This window comes from Pan paniscus, chromosome 3 (genome assembly GCF_029289425.2).
Source record: "Pan paniscus chromosome 3, NHGRI_mPanPan1-v2.0_pri, whole genome shotgun sequence".
Lineage (NCBI taxonomy): Eukaryota > Metazoa > Chordata > Mammalia > Primates > Hominidae > Pan > Pan paniscus.
Genome location: NC_073252.2, coordinates 162,794,322 through 162,811,124, shown reverse-complemented (window position 1 = coordinate 162,811,124; position 16,803 = coordinate 162,794,322). Strand labels below are relative to the sequence as shown.

The 16,803-nt window shown below is 43.6% G+C and overlaps 2 protein-coding genes across 2 annotated transcripts in view; both read right to left on the bottom strand.

Annotated features, from left to right (window-relative positions):
* Positions 1-4,252: 4,252 nt before the first annotated feature.
* Positions 4,253-16,803, bottom strand: part of TRIM60 (tripartite motif containing 60) — a 32,467-nt gene continuing 19,916 nt past the window's right edge. The window contains exon 3 of the mRNA XM_055111982.2: positions 4,253-6,866. Coding sequence (XP_054967957.1) covers positions 6,832-6,866 — 35 coding nt within the window. The 3' untranslated portion in view covers positions 4,253-6,831. The remainder of the gene's footprint in view (positions 6,867-16,803) is intronic.
* On the bottom strand, positions 5,112-6,518 carry TRIM75 (tripartite motif containing 75). The gene has a single exon (XM_003805151.4). The coding sequence runs from the start codon at positions 6,516-6,518 to the stop codon at positions 5,112-5,114; it is 1,407 nt and encodes a 468-aa protein (XP_003805199.1).

Sequence of the window (16,803 nt, the reverse complement as noted above, 5' to 3'; positions counted from 1 at the left end):
CAGTATCCCAAGTAGCTGGGATTACAGGCATGTGCCACCATACCCGGCTAATTTTTTTGTACTTTTGGTAGACAGGGTTTCACCATGTTGGCTAGGCTGCTCTCAAACTCCTGACCTCGTGATCCGCCCACCTCGACCTCCCAAAGTGTTGGGATTACAGGCGTTAACCACTGTGCCTGGCCTAATTTTTGTATTTTTAGTAGAGACAGGGTTTCACCATGTTGGCCTGGCTGGTCTTGAACTCATGTCTTCAGGTGATCTGCCCGCCTTGGCCTCCCAAAGTGCTGGGGTTACAGGTGTAAGCCACGGCCCTCAGCCAGGAACATTTTTTAAAATCAAGGAATTACCTCTCCACATGTCAAAGGTTGAACATTCCTCTTGTGATCTGTATACCATCCTCTCTGCTTCTGGAACTTTAAAGTTGTAGTTTTCACTTTTTTTGTTGTTTTGAGACAGCGTCTCACTGTGATGCTCAGGCTGGAGTGCAGTGGCTCAATCTTGGCTCACTGCAACCTTCGCCTCCCGGGTTCAAGTCATTCTCCTGCCCCAGCCTCTTGAGTAGCTACAGGTGCGTGCCACTATGCCCGGCTGATTTTTGTATTTTTAGTAGAGGTGGGGTTTTACCATATTAGCCAGGCTGCTCTTGAACCCCTGACCTTAAGTGATCTGCCTGCCTCGGCCTCCCAAAGTGCTGGGATCACAGGTATGAGCCACAACGCCCAGCCTAGTTTCTATGCAATTACTGCTGACTTCTAAATTTATATATCCAGCTAAGACTAATATTCGGAATTTGAGTGATACAGCCAATGAGACAGGAAAATCTGATTGTATCAGTTCCCTGGTTCAAGCTTCTCGTTGGCTTCCCATTCTTCTTAAGGTCCCAAAATGTACTAACAAATTTATGATCTACTTTCTTCCTATCATTCAAATTCTAATATTGGCCTTATTACAGATTAGTTCGTATAAAAAGAAGTTACATAAACTAGTATATGTAGGCCAAAGAAATCTCTATAGATATATACCAAAAATGTGTGCACGTGTACGGATAGGTGAGGTTACACTAATAATTTTTATTTATATGCCTATTATTTGATTTTTAGTAAGCATGTAAAATTACTAGTATAATAATCAAAAATAGTTACCCAAATGGAAACCAAAAGCGAAATGTGGCCAGGCACAATGGCTCGTGCCTGTAATCCCAGCACTTTAGGGGCGGGTGGTTCTCTTGAGCTTAGGAGTTCGAGACCACCCTGGGCAGCCTGGGTAGAGACCGTCTCTACTAAAAACCCCCAAAAATTGCCAGGTGTGGTGGTGCAGGCCTGTGGTTCCAGCTATTTGGGAGGCTGAGGTGGGAGGATCGCTTGAGACTGGTGTGGTAGAGGGGCTCGGAGGTTGCAGTGAGCCGAGATCACGCCACTGCACTTCAGCCTGGGTGACAAAGCAAGACCCTGTTTCAAAAAAAAAGTGAAGTGTAATCCTGAAAAGTTTATAACATAATTTATATAGAAAACTAGGTATTAAACAATAGAAGAGGCTGGCCTGGGCGTGGTGGCTCATGCCTGTAATCCCAGAACTTTAGGAGGCTGAGGTGGGCAGATCACCTAAGGTCAGGAATTCGAGACCAGCCTGGACAACATGGTGAAACCCCGTCTCTACTAAAAATACAAAAATTAGCTGGGCGTGGTGGCAGATGCCTGTAATCCCACTCACTAGGGAGGCTGAGGCAGGAGGAATTGCTTCAACCCAGGAGGCGGAGGTTGCAGTGAGCCGAGATCAGGCCATTGTACTCCAGCCTGGATGACAACAGCAGTCTCAAAAAAAAAAAAAAAAAAAAAGAGGCACCATGTTTTTTCTTACACTATCTTATTAAAAGAATATATGATATTCATATATATGGTACCTATATTATATATATATGTATATATATACCTGGTTGCCTAGTGGCTAGAAAAGATTTATATATGGATGGGTGCAGTGGCTCACGCCTGTAATCCTAGAGGCTGAAGTGGATGGATCACAAGGTCAGGAGTTCAAGACCAGCCTGCCCAAGATGGTAAAGCCCCATCTCTGCTAAAAATACAAAAATTAGCCAGGTGTGGTGGCAGGCAGCTGTAATCCCAGCTACTTGGGAGGCTGAGGCAGAGGTTGCAGTGAGAAGAGATCGCACCACTGCACTCTAGCCTGGGCAACAGAGTGAGACTAAAAAAAAAAAAAAAAAGAAAAAAGTGTATATGTATATACACATGTATATATAGCCAATGCAGATCCTATTTGATAACAAATATTTAAAGGCGATCCAGTTTGCACTGGGTCCAATTCTAAGGAAATGGACAGTTACTAATATTTATAGCTCAATAGCTAGTTTCTCAAATCTTAAGAAATTTAAAACTAGTCAACATACACAATTTCACTGAGTTTTAGATGGGAGAGTAGGGATAAATATGTTCATTCAACTGTAAGTGGGCCCAGTCAAACTTCAGGTAGAAGTGGCAGTCATACAGAAACCTTAACTCAGAACATATGGATAAAGGGAAACATTTTTGCTTGTTCTTTTTATTTAAAGTACAAAGAATAGTACATAAAGTAAAACGTCCATCACCTAGACTTGACAATTATCGACATTTTGTCACATTTGCTTTGTTTATTTCTTTTTTTTTTGGCTGGAGCTCTTTAACAAAAATCATAGAAATACAATTTCACCCCTAAATATTTTACTCTGGATAAGAGCATTTCCTCAATCACAATGCTGTCACACCTAGCAGAATATACAGCTCCCTGTTATCACCTAACACCCTGCCATACTCACATTTCCCTCGCTGAGTCAGAAATATCTTTTTTTGGGCTGGGCATAGTGGTTCATGCCTATATTCCTAGCACTCTGTTTGGGAGACCAAGGCAGGAAGGTCACTTGAGGCCAGGAGTTCAAAATGAGCTTGGTCAACGTAGTGAGACCCAGTCTCTACTAAAAAATAAAATAAAATAATAAATAAATAAAAATTGCCTGGATGGGTGGGGCGTGGTGGCTCATGCTGTAATCCCAGTGCTTTGGGAGGTGGAGGAGGGAGTATCACTTGAGCCTAGGAGTTTGAGCCCAGGCTGAGCAACAAAGTGAGACCCTGTCTCTACAAAAAATTTAAAAATTTAAAGTTAACTGGGTAGCAGGCACCTGTAATCCCAGCTACTTGGAAGGCTGAGGCAGGAGAATCGCTTGAACCCGGGAGGAAGAGGTTGCAGTGAGCTGAGATCGCGTCATTGCACTCCAGCCTGGGTGACAGAAGCAAAACTCCGTCTCAAAAAAAAAAAAAAAAAAAGTTAACCGAGCACGGTGGCATGTACATGCCTGGGGTCCCAGCTACTCGGGAGGCTGAGGTGGTAGGATTGCTTGAGCCTGGGAGGTTCAGGCTGCAGTGAACATGATCCTGTCACTGCACTCCAGCCTGAGTAACAGAGCGAGACCCTATCTCAAAAAAAAAAAAAAAAAAAAAAAAAATTGGCTAAGTGTGATGGCATGAGCCCACAATCCGAGCTATTTAGAGGCTGAGGTGAGAAGATCCCTTGAGCCCAGGAGTTCAAGGTTACGGTAAGCTATGATTGTGCCACTGCACTCTAGCCTGGGCAACAGGGTGAGACCTCATCTCTGAAAAAATCGAAAAATAAATAAAATAAAGTAGATAAGGGCTGGGCGCAGTGGTTTACATCAGTAATCCCATCATTTTAGGAGGCTGAGGCAGGTGGAACCACTTGAGCTCAGGAGTTCAAGAACAACCTGGGCAATATAGTGAGTCCCTGTCTCTATTTAAAAAAAAAAAATATATATATATATATACACACACACACACACACACACATATATATATAAATTAACTTTGGTGCATACACACACATATATAACTTCACCTTCATAACTTTCATGCAAAATAAAGTATTATGTCCATTTTACGCCCAAGTTTAAGCCCACTACCAGACATTAGCAGAACCTGGATATAAACCCAGATCCTTCTGGTTAAGTTAGTGTAGCATCCTAAGAGTTTATACATGGACCTGTGGACATCTCCTTTTTCATAGTCAGAGGGAAAAATAATACCTTATTACTTTCTGTGTAATAAAGCATTCCATTGACAAACCATTTAAGGGTCTGGTTTGTCAGTGATTGAAGGCACCCCTGGACATCTCTTTACCACTGGCTGAGTCATCTTAACTAGGATACTTTGTCTTGAAACTGTTTTCTTGGTTTTAAACTCTTTTTTTTTTTAACAGCACACTGCCTACATCTCAGAGTTGTTCTGAAAATACTGCAATTCCTGGGACATAGTTAGGGCTCAATAAATGTTAGCTGTCTTTATAAGAAAACATTCTGAGTAAATATAGGTATACTATCCTGCCCAGTGATTCATCTTTTAGTCTCTGACATGGTATCTGATGGTAATGTCCATTAGTAACAAGATTTTCCAGTTCTCTCCAGTGTCATAATAAGTCACTGTATTCCAAAGTACTATGCACAATAGCAAAGAATACAGGAAGAAATGAAAATTTTGGGAGCAGAAACCTAATGTAGTGAGTGCCACCAGTAGGTGGCTTCTGGGGACAACAGAAAAAACTGTCAAAGCCCCACATGTTAAAGGCTAAAAATGCTTACCCTCTCCCTGTGGTGCCCACTCCATCCCTTTAAATTGTGCCCTGTGGTTTAACTAAGGGTTACAACCTGCTCCCTGCTTAGTATGTGTCAGGAATAGCACAATCCAACGTTTATACAGAGGAGACAAAATTGGTAAGTTTGTTCTGGTTCATCCCTTGCAAGCTCCATCTGCAGTTTCTGAAAAACAGAAATAATCACCCTTATACTCAGCAATGTGCCAGGTGCATGCACATGATAGGTAACCCCCACGACATTCCTGGGAGGGAGCCATTCTTAGCACTGTTTTATAGATAGTTGTTAGAGCAATATAAAGTTTTCTTCTTGGAAACTGTAAAAGAAAAAAGCTAGAGGGATTGTATTCATACATATGTTAATACAATAGCCTCTGCATCTTCCATTAAGAAAAAAACAAAAACAAAAAAAAACGACGACAACTAGTAAAATAGTAAAATAGTTCAGCCTAACAGGTGGGTTTTCATTCACAAACTGTCCCTGTACAGATTCTGAGAGGTTGTGAATCTGGTCCTACATAGAAATAAGGCCGAAGAGGCCCAGTAAAAGTGTCAGTGAAAGTACAGATGTGAGATTTCTCAGCCATGTTATAGAATGAGATCTCACCCATCTCATAGTCCAGGAAAATGCCAATGGCCCTGGCTTTCACCTCTAACAACAGAGGGGTTGGAAAAGCCCCTGGTGCATGATAGCCATCATCTTGCAGCTCAATTCTCCAACATTCCTGCTGGGCTGATGAGGGTCTCCTCGCCTTTGTGGGAAGAGAATCTTTGCAAATGCCAATAGCCCATTCTGACTTATCCCCCACTTCAATCTCCCAGAAATGCCTGCCAGAATGAAAATACGGAAAACCCAGAACAACTGGCTTGACTGTAAATCTTTTTGGGAAACCAGGAACCTTTTGTTTTCTCTTTGTAAATCTCACACGTTTTTTATCTTCAGATACAATCAGGTTAGGGTGTGCTGTTTCAGGGTCTAGAATTATTTCTACTTTAAATTTCTTTATAATTCTCTGCAGAGCAGAATATTGGGGAGGAAAACTGCAGCCATCTCTCTTTAAATGAATTGAAAAGATCGATGGGCTACTCTCATTTTCAGATTCGTAGAAAATTTTAATTTGTGACAGCAGTTCCAGTTCAGACAGCTCACTGAGCTCTACTACCTTACTTAACTGGCTTTTGAGTGTGGCACTGTAGTTTGAAAATGCTGTTATGTTTGCACTGAGTTTCTGTTGATTGTCCTTCTCTTCTTCAGCTAATCTGGAGAGAACTGCCTGTTGCTCACGGTCCAAAAACTGGTTGAGGTGCTCAAATTCAGAGGATAATTCCTGCCTTTGGTTTTCCACCATCTCTCTCAGTTCTAAGGGTTTTTTGCTTTGAGTGCTTATTAATTTTTGGAGGTCTGCCAATTGCTTTTTCAGGGGCTGGATGTAACTGCAGAATCTTTTCCTATAATGAATGGCAGCTTTCTCTATGGGCCTCACATGGTGGCCCTGGTGGTCAGGGGGCTGAGTGCACAGCGGACACAACACCATCAAGTCCTCCTTGCAGAAAACGCTCAGGGGCTGGTTGTGTTTCTCGCACAAGGTGGTCTCTTCCTGCTTCCTTTTATTACTCTTGGTGCTCTGGAGTAGCTTGGCAATTTCAATCATCCTTCCCAGCTGAGTGTTGCTCCTGAAGTGCCCCTCTTGACACTGGTGACGACAGACAGGGCAAGGGAACAATTCCTGTAGATCCAGCCAGGACTGTTGGATGCAGGAACGACAGAAGTTGTGCCCACATTCGATGGTGACGGGGTCACTCAGGTAATCCAGACAGATGGAGCACTTAGCTTCTGCTTGGAGTCCGGTCAGAGCTGCTGCCACTGCCATTGGGCTGTTGGTGAAGGTCTGGACCAAGGTGGGCTTTCTTCAAGAGGTTGAGTTCTGTGGGTACTCTTCAGTGAGAAGCAGATATGCTCTCAGATCTCACTGTCCTTCCTGGAGGCAGCTGATGACCTCACTACAGTCCCACTGATTTCTCACATTGGTGGCAGCCCTTGAAGTCCTTTGAATCTTCGGACCCTTTAATTCCAACTGCCAAAAGGAGTCCCACACACAGCCTGCCGGCAGTCACAGGTCAGCCAGACAACTGCTCTTCCAGCCTTTGGCTGCTCAGAGAAAATGGTGCCAAGCTAAGCAGCTGTTAGGAAAACAGCTGTTGCCTCAAATCATTGGTTGCTGTGGGTGAGAAGATATTTCTTTCTTAAGAACAAAACAAGATGAAACAAACCTGAATTTATTTCAGGTGGTCCTAACCTCCACCACATTCTAGCCAAACACAAATTATCCTCCCCTAGCCCCAGTCTTTTATTTCCGTGCCTTTATTATTGTGCCCTAGCTATTCCACATAGTTGGAACCACAATCCCCACATCCCATCTACTTACCAGTCATCCTAAGTGGGGTTGTGGGAACAGCTTAGGCCCTGAGGCATAGAGACCACCCAAATTAAAATACAGCCTTTGTTACCTATCTCTGTAACTTGAAGAAATTTGCTTTACATCCCAAATTCTTGGAATCAGGTAAATAATGACAATCTCCCTTTAAACTTTTGTCTTGATAAGTTATTTCTAGCCTGGGCAACGTAGACTGAGCCCGTCTCTACAAAAAATAAAAATTAAAAAAATAAATAAATAAATAAATAATTAGTTGGGCACGATGGTGCACACCTGTAGTCCCAGCTACTTGGGAGGTTGAGGCAGGAGGAATCCTTGAGCCACAGAGGTCAAGGCTCCAGTGAGCTGTCATTGTGGCACTGCACTCCAGCCTGGGTGACAGAGTGAGACTTTGTCTCTAATTAGAAAAAAACAAAAAGTCTTTCTGATGGCTCAAAATCACATCTACCAAATTTACCTTGCTCTTACATCCTTGCTTCTCTACAGTTGAATAGGCCACAGAAGACCTATCTATTTGTGAAATGAAACCCAACAAGATAACACATTGAATATAAACAAAATTTGCAAAAATACTTTCAGTATTTACTATTAAAATGTCATGTCTAAATGCAAAATACCTACAAGATAAGAAAATAAAAAGACAAAAACTGAACATATTCCCAATGTATGGGAACATGCTCTCCAAACGAGCATAGAAGCAACAGTTATGTAGACATTCCAACACTGTAGACTGTGAAGTAGAAACAAAGGCTGAGCTTGGTGGCTCACGCCTGTAATCCCAGCACTTTGGGAGGCCGAGGTGGGAGGATCACTTGAGTTCAGGAGTTCGAGACCAGCCTGGCCTACATGGCAAAACCTTGTCGCTACTAAAAATACAAAAAAAATTAGCCTGGCATGGGGGCACATGCCTGTAATAGCTACTTGGGAGGCTGAGACATGAGAATCGCTTGAACCCAGGAGGCGGCGGTTGCAGTGAGCTGAGATCGTGCCATTGCACTCCAGCCTGGGTGACTAGACTGCTATCTTTGAGATAGCTTTTGAAGCACACAAACAAAAAACAAAAAAATACTTAAAAAGTTTTTCCTTTGCCATTGTAATTCGACAATGCTAATCCTATAAAAATGCAGATGACTTGAACAAATATTCAAACATATATACAAATATTTTTGTTGTTGTTGAGACAGGGTCTCTTTTGGTCACTCAGTGAGTGATCATGGCTCACTGAATTCTAATTTCTTGTTATTTTTTCTAGAGGTCTCGCCATGTCACTCAGTCTGATCTCAAACTCCTGAATTCAAGAAATCCTCCTGTCTCACCCTCCCAAAATGCGAGGATTACAGGTGTGACCACTGCACCAGGCTGAAAATGTGATTTTCAGTACTAGTTTGAACTTAAAAAAGAGGAAGCATTGGAAAATGTCTAGTCAGTATTGGCAGAATAAACTATATTACATGTGTGTAACATACATTCTATACAAGGCAGTATCAAGCAGATTTTAAAGCAAAATAATAGCACCAAATATACTGATGCACACAATATATCCTAGGATAAAAAAAAGCAGGCATCTTCCTACTCCTTCCACCTATTTTTCACTCTGTTCACAGCTATCATCTCTTTCCCTTGGACCAAGGGGCCACCACATTCAGAATTTTGTATTTTAGAAAATGGATTGGCCGGGCGCAGTGGCTCACGCCTATAATCCCAGCACTTTGGGAGGCCAAGGCGGGCAGATGACCTGAGGTCAGGAGTTTGAGACCAGCCTGCCCCAAATGGTGAAACCCCGTCTGTACTAAAAATACAAAAAAATTAGCCAGGCATGGTGGTGGGCACCTATAATCCCAGCTACTTGGGAGGCTGAGGCAAGAGAATGGCTTGAACATGGGAGGCGGAGGTTGTGTTGAGTTGAGATCGCATCATTGCACACCAGCCTGGGCGACAGAGCGAGACTCTGTCTCAAAAAAAAAAAAAAAAAAAAAAACAAGAAAAAAAAAGAGAGAGAGAGACAGAGAGAGAAAGAAAAAGAAAAAGGACATGGTACATAGATTGTCTATTATGTGAGCATGCCCAGAAAGGTTTCGGAAACACTCTATTATCAATCCCTGTGGTCCAAGGCCTCAGTAATAAAAACACACTTTTATCAGACAGCATAGTCCATGGCATCAGAAATTACTCCCAGGATCTAGTGAAGGGACAGTCCTGAAGACAGACCTTTCTTTGGAATATGCAGGGATCCCTCAGCTCAAGTCTGCTGATTTCACCCTTACTGGAGGGTCTCAGGAATCACTTCTTTAAAAAAAAAAAAAAATCATTTTTATTAACTTATTTATTTTTAATAGAGATGGGATCTTGCTGTATTGCCCAGGCTGATCTTGAACTCCTGGCCTCTCAAAGTGTTGGGATTACAGGTGTGAGCCACCTCGCCAAGCTGAAAATATATATATTTTAAAGAGATGGGGTCTCCCAGCCTGGCCAACATGGTGGAACCCTGTCTCTACTAAAAATACAAAAATTAGCTGGGTGTTGATGGGTGTAGATAACTGATGCCTGTAGTCCCAGCTACTCCAGAGGCTGAGGTGGGAAAGTCGCCTGAACCCAGGAGGCAGAGGTTGCAGTGAGCTGAGGTCGCACCACTTCATTCCAGCCTGAGCAATACAGTGAGACTCAAAAAAAAAAAAAAAAAAGGGAGAGAGAGACAGCGTCTCATATGTTGTCCAGGCTTGTGTTGAACTCCTGGGCTCACGTGATCCACCTGCATCGGCCTCCCAAAGTGCTGAGATTACAGGCGTGAACCACCACGCCTAGCATACTTCTTGATCAAGCATAAACTTCTGGAGCAGAGTGCATTCTCTCGCCCTGAGGCATCTCTGGACAGCAGATCCAGAGTCCTGCAAAGCTCAGGTCCTGCCACTATTTTCTTTCCTTAGCTCCTCCTCTTTGTTCAGATTTCAGGCTTCCCCTCTGGCCTCATCTTCCAGCGTCAAGGTTCAGTATCAAACGCCTCTCCTTTGTAAAATGTAGTTATCGCCGGGCATGGTGGCTCACGCCTGTAATCCCAGCACTTTGGGAGGCCAAGGTGGGTGGATCACCTGAGGTTGGGAGCTGAGACCAGTCTAACCAGCATGGAGAAACCCTGTCTCTACTAAAAATACAAAACTAGCCAGGCATGGTGGTACATGCCTGTAATCTCAGCTACTCGGGAGGCTGAGGCAGGGGAATCACTTGAACCTGGGACATGGAGGTTGTGGTGAGCCAGGATCGTGCCACTGCACTCCAGCCTGGGCAACAAGAGTGAAACTCCTTCGCAAAAAAAAAAAAAAAAGTAGTTATCTTACCAGGCACAGTGGCTCACGCGTGTAACATTAGTGCTTTGGGAGGCAGAACTGGGAGGATAGCTTGAGCCCAAGGAATTCAAGACCAGCTCTGGGCAGAGTGAGACCCCATTTCTACAAAAAAAAAAAAAATTTTTTTAATGGTTGAGTTTGATTCCTGGTGTTCCCTTATTAACTGTGTGGCCTTGGAGCTACTTAACCCCTCCTGGCCTTAGTCTGTCCTTTGTAAGCAAGCAATAGTGGTTAAATAAAGGAAGATCAAGTCCATAAACAGCCTGATGGGGACCTCAGGGCCTCGGATCAGGGCTCTAACCCCCCACCCCACCCCCAACTCTATACACAAACCATCCCTCACTGCTACATCCTGGAAGGTAATTCCACACTCGCCATCAGACCAGCATTTCTGGGAATGTTCCCAGACAGATATCAGTCACCTCATTTTCTGACTCCTTAGGATAGGGTGGGCTCTCAGCTTAACTTTTTTTAGTAAGCATTTCGGTGACTTAGGACAAAACTAGTAAATAAATCAGGAACCATAATAAATAAATGGCGTGCATTTTAAAATAACCTTATGCCGCAGGCGCGGTAGTTCATGCCTGCAATCCCAGCACTTTGGGAGGCTGAGGCAGGTGGAACACTTGAGATCAGGGGTTCGAGACCAACCTGGCCAACACGGTGAGACTAAAAATACAAAAATACTAAAAATGGGCCAGGCATGGTGGCTCACACCTATAATCCCAGCACTTTGGGAGGCCACGGCGGGCAGATCACGAGGTCAGAAGATCGAGACCATACTGGTCAACATGGTGAAACCCTGTTTCTACTGAAAATACAAAAAATTAGCTGGGCATGGTGGCACATGCCTGTAGTCCCAGCTACTGGGGAGGCTGAGGCAGGAGAATCACTTGAACCTGGGAGGTGGAGGTTGCAATGAGTCAAGATAGCCACTGCACTCCAGCCTGGGCAACAGAGCAAGACTCTGTCTCAAAAAAAAAAAAAAAAAAAAATACACAAATTATCCTGGCTGGTGGACAGTGCCTGTAATTCCGGCTACTTGGAAGGCACAGGCAGGAGAATTGCTTGAGCCCAGGAGGCAGAGGTTGTAGTTAGCCAAGATCACCCCAGTGCACTCCAGCCTGGGTCACAGAGCGTGATTGCGTCTCAAAAAAATAAATGAAAATGAAAACATTAAATAACCTGATGCCGAATTCAGGTTCCCTTGTGAGGTGCAAGCTCCCTCTAGGCACAGAGCAGGTGCTCAAGAGGTCACGGGTTTCACTACACTCCAGCCTCCGGCACCCACAGAATGTCACTTCCCAGCTTACCTGGAGCAGGGGGAGCTCTGCGGCGGTCCTTTATCCGTGCAAAAGGCCACACACTAGATACTAACTAAACACACATGGAAAGTGCAGCTGTGAGGACTCCACCCAGCTAAGACCAGCTTCCACCTGGAAGTGGGAGGGGTAGGGGCAAGAGAGGGTGGGGGAGGCTTCCTCCCTGTAAGCACTTAAGTGTCCTTGGCCTTGATCTAAGAACTGTGGAGTCTTTTTTGTAATAACTGAATAGGGCAGGTTTGCATTTGCTCATGCAAATAACCAGAGCCCGCCTTATTTAGATGAGTGAAAAGGAACAGAGAAGTTGAGAAAGACTAAAGGAGATTTCAACCCAGAGACTGCAACTGGGCTACCTGCTGAAAGATATCCCTTACAAGCCTGAGCAACATGGTGAAACCCTGTCTCTATGAAAAATACAAAAAATTAGCTGGGTGTGGCGGCAGGCACCTGTAATCCCAGCTATTCGGGAGGCTGAGGCAGGGAGAATTGCTTGAACCCAGGAGGCAGAGGTTGCAGTGAGCCGAGATGGCGCTACTGCACTCCAGCCTGGGCGATAGAGTGAGACTGTCTCAAAAACCAAACAAAATAGGAATCTTGATTTCTCCTCAACTCTGAAGCCAGAAACCTGGCCGTCTCCCAGTCTTCTCCACCTCAATCAATGGAATCTTTGTTCACCTAATATTTGAAGCAGAAAATCAAGAAGACATCTCTGATTTCCCTCATTTCTTTTGCTCCCTACAAATCCACCATCAAGTCCTGGTGTCCTGCCCCACACTGTGTCCCTGAGCTCTGACACACCCTCCTTGGGGACACCTGGGAACCCTCACCTGGTTAGCTGACCCTGGCTGTCCTCCCTCATCCCCCGCCCCTCAGAATCCAGTGCTGTCACCTGGGATGCTAATTTGGGGGCTGTGTTTGGCTTCATGTGTGTCCTGTGAAGGCAGAAGACAGATTGACAACACTGGCCATACACAGATCCTCAAGAAGCCATGAGTCCTAAGGGGCAGGCAGAGAAAGAGTCATCTGTCCAAGAGACCAAAGAGACTGAGGGGCAGCTGTCCGGGGCCCGCAGCAGGGTCCCGCTCCTAGGGGATCAGGACAACTGTAAAGGGACTGATAAAAATGCGTGGGAGCATTTCAGAGGAGTATCAGGGGCAAAGGCCAGAGTGGCTCTAATGGGAGACAAGAGATAAACACTCATTATAATTCCTAAAGGTAATCAGCCCAGAGCCTGAAGTCAAAGTAAAAGAATAGATTATTTGGATTAATTTACATTTCTGAGGGTAAGTGATCATTTCTCAATTCTGTCCTTCCCACCCATTAGCTGATTCCATTTGGTTTTGGCCCCACCCTATGATTATAAAGGAAATAATCAAAATACAGCAATTTTTCCTCCAAAGGAGTTTTAATGCCAAAATGAGTGAGAGTTCTGTCTTAAAAATGAAACTGAGTGGCCAGGCATGGTGGCTAACGCCTGTAATCCCAGCACTTTGGGAGGCTGAGGGGGGGGCGGATCACCTGAGCTCAGGAGTTCAAGACCAGCCTGGGCAACACAGCGAAACCCCGTCTCTACTAAAAATACAGAAAATTAGCTGGGCGTGGTGGTGCACGCCCATAATCCCAGCTACTCGGGAGGCTGAGATAGGAGAATCCTGGGAGGCGGAGGTTGCAGTGAGCTGAGATCATGCCACTGCACTCCAGCCTGGGTGACAGAGCGAGACTCTCTCTCAAAAACAAACAAACAAAAAAGTGAAACTGAATGTTTTCAATCCTCTAAACTATAATTGAGTTTTAATATAGTATATTTTAAATGTTTAATATTTTCTGGGAAAAGAACAAATAAATAGAGATGAAGACCATCAGAGAATTGTAGAGTGCTGTGTTCTGGTTGTCTCTTGACATACTCCCTGTGTGCTCTCAGACACACCCCGGGGACTTACACTACCATTTGTCTGTAGAGGAGACCCAAGCCTATATCTCATCAATAGATTACTAATATCTTTCCCAATTCTAAATGATTTCAGTCATGCTGTGCCATTTATTAGCTCCTCAATCTTGAGCAAGTAATTTATAATCTCCTTGAATTTTATTTTTCTCACCTGTAATATGAGGACGTGCATGCATATATATTTGATCACAGTTAGCCCCTGGCATTGCTTATTAGTATTAAGAAAAGAATACATTGATCTGTAGATCTTGTTTAGAGCCTGAATTAAACAAACTAACTCTAAAACACACAAATTTTGAGACAGCCTGCGGAATTTGAAAGGAGAAAAGATATTTGATGATACTTAAATTACATTTAATTTTTAAAGGGTGATTATGATATTACTGTTACTTTTTTTTTTAATTTGAGATGGGGTCTCAGTATATTGCCCAGGCTGGTCTTGAACTCCTGCCTCAAGTGATCCTCCTGTTACTGGAGTGGGTCTCGATCCAGATCCCAAGAGAGGGTTCTTGGATCTTGTGGAAGAAAGAATTCAGGGCTAGTCCATAGAGTAAAGTAAAAGCAAGTTCATTAAGAAAGTAGAGGAATAAAAAATGGCTACTCCATAGACAGAGCACCCCAGGGCTGCTGGCTGCCCATTTTTATGGTTATTTCTTGATGATATGCTAAACAAGGGGTGGATTACTCATGTCTCCCCTTTTTAGACCATATAGGGTAACTTCCTGATGTTGCCATGGAATTTGTAAACTGTCATGGCACTAATGGGAGTGTAGCAGTGAGGACGACCAGAGGTCACTCTCATCGCCATCTTGGTTTTGGTGGGTTTTGGCCGGCTTCTTTACTGCAACCTGTTTTATCAGGAACGTCTTTATGACCTCTATCTTGTGCCGACCTCCTATCTCATCCTGTGACTCAGAACAAGTAAGTGTCTGGGAATGCAGCCCCGTAGACTTCAGCCTTATTTTACTTAGCCCCTACTCAAGATGGAGTTGCTCTGGTTCAGACACCTCTGACGCTCCCACCTCAACCTCCCAAAGTGCTGGGATTACAGGCGTGAGCCACCACATCTGGCCTATTACTGTTATTTTATTTTATTTCATTTTTTGAGACAGGGTCTCACTTTTGTCAACGAGGCTGGATGTGGTGGTGCAAACACCGTTTGCTGCGCCTCGACTTCCCAGGCTCAAGTGATCCTCCCATTTCAGCCCCCAAAGCAGCTGGGACTACAGGCTATATTACCATTATTTTTAAAAAGATTCTTTATCCTTTAGAGATATATGCTGAAGTATCTTTGGATCAAATGATATGATGTCTTCAAATGATATGATTAGCTTTAAAAGAGTCTAAGTATAGGAGGTCAGGACCAGCATGTACAGATAAAACAAGATTGGCCACATGTACATGACTGTTGAAATTGAGTGATTCAAGAGATCTTTGCTATTTTTTTATTTGTGCATATTATTGAAATTTCTTTTTATAAAATTGGGTTTATGTACTTGGTTTTATAGACAGGACCTCGCTCTGTCACCCAGGCTGGAGTGCAGTGGTGTGATCATGACTCACTGCAGTCTCTACCTCCTGGGCTCAAGTGATCCTCCTGCCTCAGCCACCCGAGTAGCTGGGACTACAGGTGCACACCACCACACCAGGCTAATTTTTTTTCATTTTTCCTAGAGACAGGGGTCTCAGTGTACTGCCCAGGCTGGTCTGGAAGTCCTGGTCTCAAGTGAACCTCCTGCCTCAGCCTCCCAATGCTCTGGGATTACAGGCATGAGCCACTCTGCCTGGCTTTGACATTTCTTATAATTAAAAAAAAAAAAAAAGCAAGTACAAGAAAAAATAAGAATATATGTAAATATATGGAATATATGGAATTAATATCTATATTATTTTTACACAAACATCATAGTATAAAAATATCTAAACACACAGAATATGAAATCATAATACTATCACCCAAAAATACAGTCAGCCCTCAGTATCTGCCAAGTTCTGCATCCCGGGATTCTTCTCTTTTCTTTTTTCTACACCATCGGGAAATTAAAGTCTGCATCCCAGGATTCAACAATCACTAATGGAATATTTTCCATCAACTGAGGCAGAACCCACCCATATTGAGGCAAACTGTAAGGGATTTGAGAATCCGTCTGAATTTTGTTATCCAAGGGAGTCCTGGAGCCAATCCTCTGCAGATACCGAAGGATGATTGTAATCATATTCTAAAGTATGTATATTGAGACATTCTTTTTGTTTTTTTTTTTTAAAGAGGGAGTGTCGCTGTGTCACCCAGGCTAGGGTGCAGTGGTGCTATCATGGCTCACTGCAGCCTCAAGCTCTTGGGTTCAAGCAATCCTCCCTCTTCAGCCTCCCAAGTAGCTGGTACTACAGGCATGGACCACCATTCTGGCTATTTTTTTTTTTTTATTATAGAGACAGTCTTGCTAAGTTTTCCAGGCTGGTCTTGAACTCCTGGGCTCAAGAGATCCTCCGGCCTCAGCAGCAGTATATTTTTTCAAAAAGTATATTATAAACCTTTTTCTAGAGAATACATTTAGTACTTTCTCTCTATATATTATATACATATAAAATACTCTATTTAGTACCTCTTAGGGTCATATAGCATCATGTAAGTACAGTATAATTTATTAAATTACTCTCAATATTTAGGCTGTTTTAAAATTTTGGGAAAAGTTCCTTGCAACTTCGGCAAGGATTTCCTTCCTTCCTTCCTTCCTTCTTCTTTTTTTTTTTCTTTTTTTCTTTTTTTTGAGTTGGAGTTTCATTCTCGTTGCCCAGGCTGGAGTGCAGTGGCGATTCTCCTGCCTCAGCCTCCCAAGTAGCTGGGATTACAGGCATGCGCCACCACGGCCAGCTAATTTTTGTATTTTTAGTAGAAACGAGGTTTCTCCATGTTGGTCAGGCTGGTCTTGAACTCTTGAGCTCAGGCAATGTGCCCACCTCGGCCTCCTGAAGTGCTAGGATTACAGGCGTGAGCCACCGCGCCTGGCGTGAGCTACAGTCTCGACACTGCACTCCAGCCTGTGCAACAGAGACCTGTCTCTAAGTTTTATATATAAATAGAATTTACCTATAAGGAAGAGACTTCCAAG

What these genes read in the sequence shown, in the direction of transcription:
- TRIM75 (XM_003805151.4), bottom strand. Translation starts at nt 6,518, where the DNA reads ATGGCAGTGGCAGCAGCTCTGACCGGACTCCAAGCAGAAGCTAAGTGC.